The sequence below is a fragment of the Stegastes partitus genome, unplaced genomic scaffold (assembly GCF_000690725.1).
Source record: "Stegastes partitus isolate 25-593 unplaced genomic scaffold, Stegastes_partitus-1.0.2 Scaffold1171, whole genome shotgun sequence".
Lineage (NCBI taxonomy): Eukaryota > Metazoa > Chordata > Actinopteri > Pomacentridae > Stegastes > Stegastes partitus.
The window spans coordinates 33,474-37,467 of record NW_007578902.1 but is presented as its reverse complement, the minus strand read 5'-3'; the positions used below and the strand labels follow the sequence as shown (position 1 = coordinate 37,467).

Here is a 3,994-nt window from a genome sequence, read left to right as displayed (position 1 = left end):
CTCTCCATGGAACGTACTATTAAGAAATCTTATCAGTGGCCGGAAAAGGCCGACCTGAAGGACAGTGCAGAGGCTCTGATTATGGCAGCACCAGAACAGGCCCTGAGCAACCGATCCATAGAGGAAAGGGTCTATCACAGCAGACAGGACCCCAGATGCAGGATATGCAAAGAGGCTCTTGAGACAGTACAGTTCCTTGAAGCAGGATGCATGATGGAAGCTGCAACAGCATAAACCCAGAAACACAGCGAAGTGGCCGGAATAGTGTACTGGAACATCTGGGCTGAGTATGGACGAGAAGTCCCCAGGTCCTGGTGGGACACACCAACGAAAGTGGCTGAGAACAACAGGGCTAACATTCTATGGGACATAAATTTACATCTTTTGTGTGTCTAATCATTTGCAATTGTACCACTTCTCAACAATTGTACTGCTTCTAAGTTTAAAAAAAAAAAAAAAGAAACTCAATGCAACTAAAGTTAATCCACCTGTGAACACTAACTACACAAGTTCAATCACCTGTGATCACTGAAACTGATTACACCTGTGTTTTCCAATCAGCCTAACTGCACGAACATAGTTAGAACATGAGCTGTGAACAGCAGAACTTTCTCAGGTTTAGACCCACATTCAAGTGTGGAAAAAAGCAGCTGGACTTCTGGCTTTGGCTCTTGACGTTGCACCTCTCATCCAAGGAGCTTCTTTAGTTCTGTCTCTTAAAGAAGGTGAAACATTCTCAAGAAGCAAAAAGAGAAGTCCAGTTGCTTTGTGCTAAAGCTCTTTAGACTCTTCACAAGTAATTTACAAATGTCCACAAAGAGAAATTTACAAAACAGGGACATGATACCTAGTGCCTGTGAGAAACAGGTGGATTATGTCACTTTAGACTAGTTTCCATTTACTGCCATGTTTGCCACAAATCATTCAAAATTTGTTTGGTTCACATTCACATAGAAACAGAGGAGGGACCTTTGTTGCTAAGGAAGAGCAAACTCGAGGAGGTAGATAAACCATTTGGCACTGAGGTTTGGTCAGAAAGCTGACAGGGCTCAGCGGCTCTCTCTTTGACGATGGAGGAAACTGAACTGTGCTTTCCACAACTCAACACGTCCTGCAGGAAACTGAAACGTCCTCACTCGCACACTGTGCTCATTTACATTGTGCTGTCCTCCATCGCTCTGCTGACGGCGACCCTCAACCTGCTTGTCATCATCTCCATCTCACACTTCAGGTAGCAGGACATTTGGAATGTGCAATGCTTTGATCTGGATTGTCTGCTGGAATAATAATTGACACTGATGTATGTGTTGCTCTCTTGCATCTCCAGGCAGCTCCACACTCCCAGTAACATCCTCCTGCTCTCTCTGGCCGTCTCTGATTTCTTCGTGGGTCTCCTCATGTTTTCTCAGGTTATGCTCATCGAGGGCTGCTGGTACCTCAGTGACCTCATATGTGTCCTGTATTATGTTTCCAACGTGATCGCCTCCTCTGCTGCGATAGGAACCATGGTGCTTATTTCAGTTGACCGCTACGTGGCTATTTGCTACCCTCTACATTACTCCACCAAAGTCACTCCAAAAAAAGCCAGAATCTGCGTTTCACTGTGTTGGATCTTTTCTCTCATATTCGTTGGCATGCTGCTGAGAGACAACCTCAGACAACCAGGCAGGTATAACTCCTGCGCTGGGGAGTGTGTGGTTGCTGCTAACTTCATCGAACAAGTTGCAGATCTTATTTTGACCTTCGTTATTCCCATCACGGTCATCATAGTCCTGTACGTGAGAGTGTTTGTGGTGGCTTTGTCTCAGGCTCGCGCCATGCGCTCTCATATCGCGGCCGTCTCTCTGCAGTGTCCGGGGAAAGCAGCTGTGAGGAAATCTGAGCTGAAAGCAGCCACGACTCTTGGCGTTGTTGTCGTTGCGTTTCTGTTGTGTCTCTGCCCGTATTTCTGCGTTACACTCACAGCAGACGACACTTTGTTCAACACGTCGTCTGCTGCCATTGTAATATGTCTGTTCTACTTCAACTCCTGTCTAAACCCCATCATCTATGCATTTTTCTATCCCTGGTGCAGAAAATCTTTTAAACTTATTCTTACACTCCAGATACTGAAGCCTGGCTCCTGTAATGCCAACGTACTGCAAATATGAATATGACCGGACTGTTTTGGCTGCTCCCCTGTTTCTCATTAGCTGCTAAAACTTTCAGCTTGCCTAACTTATTATTTTCTTCTCCCACAGGACGAAGGTTTAAGTCGCTTTTCTGAGTGTGTGCTGTTGTTGCCTTGCTTTAACCTCCCTGCTCCTCAATCATAGGAATAATTCAGTTGCTATTGTAATTGCACAAATGTAAAACAAAGCACACATTGGAACAAGAATACCATGAACACTGAATTTATTTTTGAAAAGTTAGAAAGGAGGTCACACATAAATAAATGAGATATAATGAATCTGTCTGATGACTGTAGTTATTTTGGGTTATGCCATCTCAAATGATCGGGGGACTTATGCTCAATAATCTCAGATTTGCTNTAAAACTGAAAGCACAAACATGGTTGCTATGTGACCTGACCGAGACCTACACACTGACTGCAGTAGGATAAAGACTCGTCTCATCAGTGTTTGTTTTAGTTTGGAAGCTGTTCAGTCATTGCACATAACTTTTGAGTCTTGCATCACACACACAAACACACACACATTGTGTTATTAACATCGTCACTGGGCTCTGAGCAGCCCTCTGTGTGTAGCCTGTTCGCTGCTGCCAATCACGGGTGGTCCTCTCTGACTCAGGAAGTTTTCACACCTGTTCTCATTAGTGTCAGATAGTGACGTTGCTGCAATCAGAGGTGTTACTGTGCAACAAAACAAGCTGCAACATCCAAACACGTTGCTCCAAACATGTTGCAACTGTTGTTAAGTTGAGCAACCAGCTGAGCTCATCTCTGGCTTGACCCTTAGACACATCTGATGCAATCTGAACTTCTACTCACAGGCTCACAGTTGTGTCTGCTCAGTTGAGAGGTTACACAAGAGAATCAGAGACCAATACAATAAATGGGCCATTGTCCAAAGATCCATCAAAAGTGTATTCCAGGCAGCAAGGGACCTAGAACAAAAGGGCAGATCCACCTAGAACTGAGACTGAGCAGTAACTGAAGGTCATTTAGGGGAACGAGGCATCACACGGCACCTTTGCCAAGTGGCTGGTGGACCTCAGAGTAGACCACAGCAACCTCCCAGAGGATGAACCAGTCACTATTACCAAGGCAGAGATCCAACAATGAGTCTGAGGTATGAAGAGCTGGGCAGCACCAGGACCTGACATGTTCCATTCCTACTGACGGAAGAAGCAAACAAACTCTCCATTATTGCCTAGCAGCACAAACGAGTGAGCTTCTAGTAGCCAGCACTCAACCGGCTTGGCATACGGGCCATGAAAATTCCAATCATAAAGGATCCCCACAAAAAGATAACGGTACTTCCAAGGTGCAACACCTTGGAAGTAGCCGATAACTTCCATTTCCACAGCATGGAACTTCCTCTCAGGCATCATGGCATCTATTTTTAGTAGGCATAAATCAACATATAAGCAAAGGTCAGATGGGCATAGGAAACAACACTAAGGGTCAAAGCACCAGCTATTGGTTGACACAGCAGTCACCCAAGATTGTAAGACTAGGCAGACAAACCTAAGCACCACCTGGATTGACTAGAAGAAAGCCTGCGACTCAATGCTCCACACATGGACATTGAAGTGCCTGGCACTATACAAAACTAACAGAACACTGATAACATTCACCAACATCTCAATGCAGCTGTAGAAAACAACACTGGAAGCCAACTCCAAGGCCATCAGACAAGTCACTGTCAAGTCCAGCATGTACCAATGTGATGCACTGCCCCCTGTGCTGATCTGCATTGTCCTAATTCCCCCCAGTCAGATCATCTTAAAGAGTGGCTACGGATATAGATTTAGAAGTCAATCAAGCCCCTTT

The 3,994-nt window shown here is 45.1% G+C and overlaps 1 protein-coding gene across 1 annotated transcript; it reads left to right on the top strand.

Moving 5' to 3' along the window:
* Window positions 1–1,070: 1,070 nt before the first annotated feature.
* Window positions 1,071–3,283, top strand: LOC103368545 (trace amine-associated receptor 8a-like). Its single transcript, XM_008296950.1, has 3 exons — window positions 1,071–1,231; window positions 1,328–2,135; window positions 3,167–3,283. The coding sequence occupies exons 1-3, from the start codon at window positions 1,071–1,073 to the stop codon at window positions 3,281–3,283; spliced, it is 1,086 nt and encodes a 361-aa protein (XP_008295172.1).
* Window positions 3,284–3,994: the final 711 nt, after the last annotated feature.

Excerpts from the sequence above, each read along its gene's own strand:
- LOC103368545 (XM_008296950.1), top strand. The coding sequence starts at position 1,071 with ATGGAGGAAACTGAACTGTGCTTTCCACAACTCAACACGTCCTGCAGG. Across the intron at positions 1,232-1,327 it reads ATCTCCATCTCACACTTCAG|GCAGCTCCACACTCCCAGTA; the intron begins GTAGCAGGACAT and ends TTGCATCTCCAG. Across the intron at positions 2,136-3,166 it reads CTGGCTCCTGTAATGCCAAC|GGGAACGAGGCATCACACGG; the intron begins GTACTGCAAATA and ends AAGGTCATTTAG.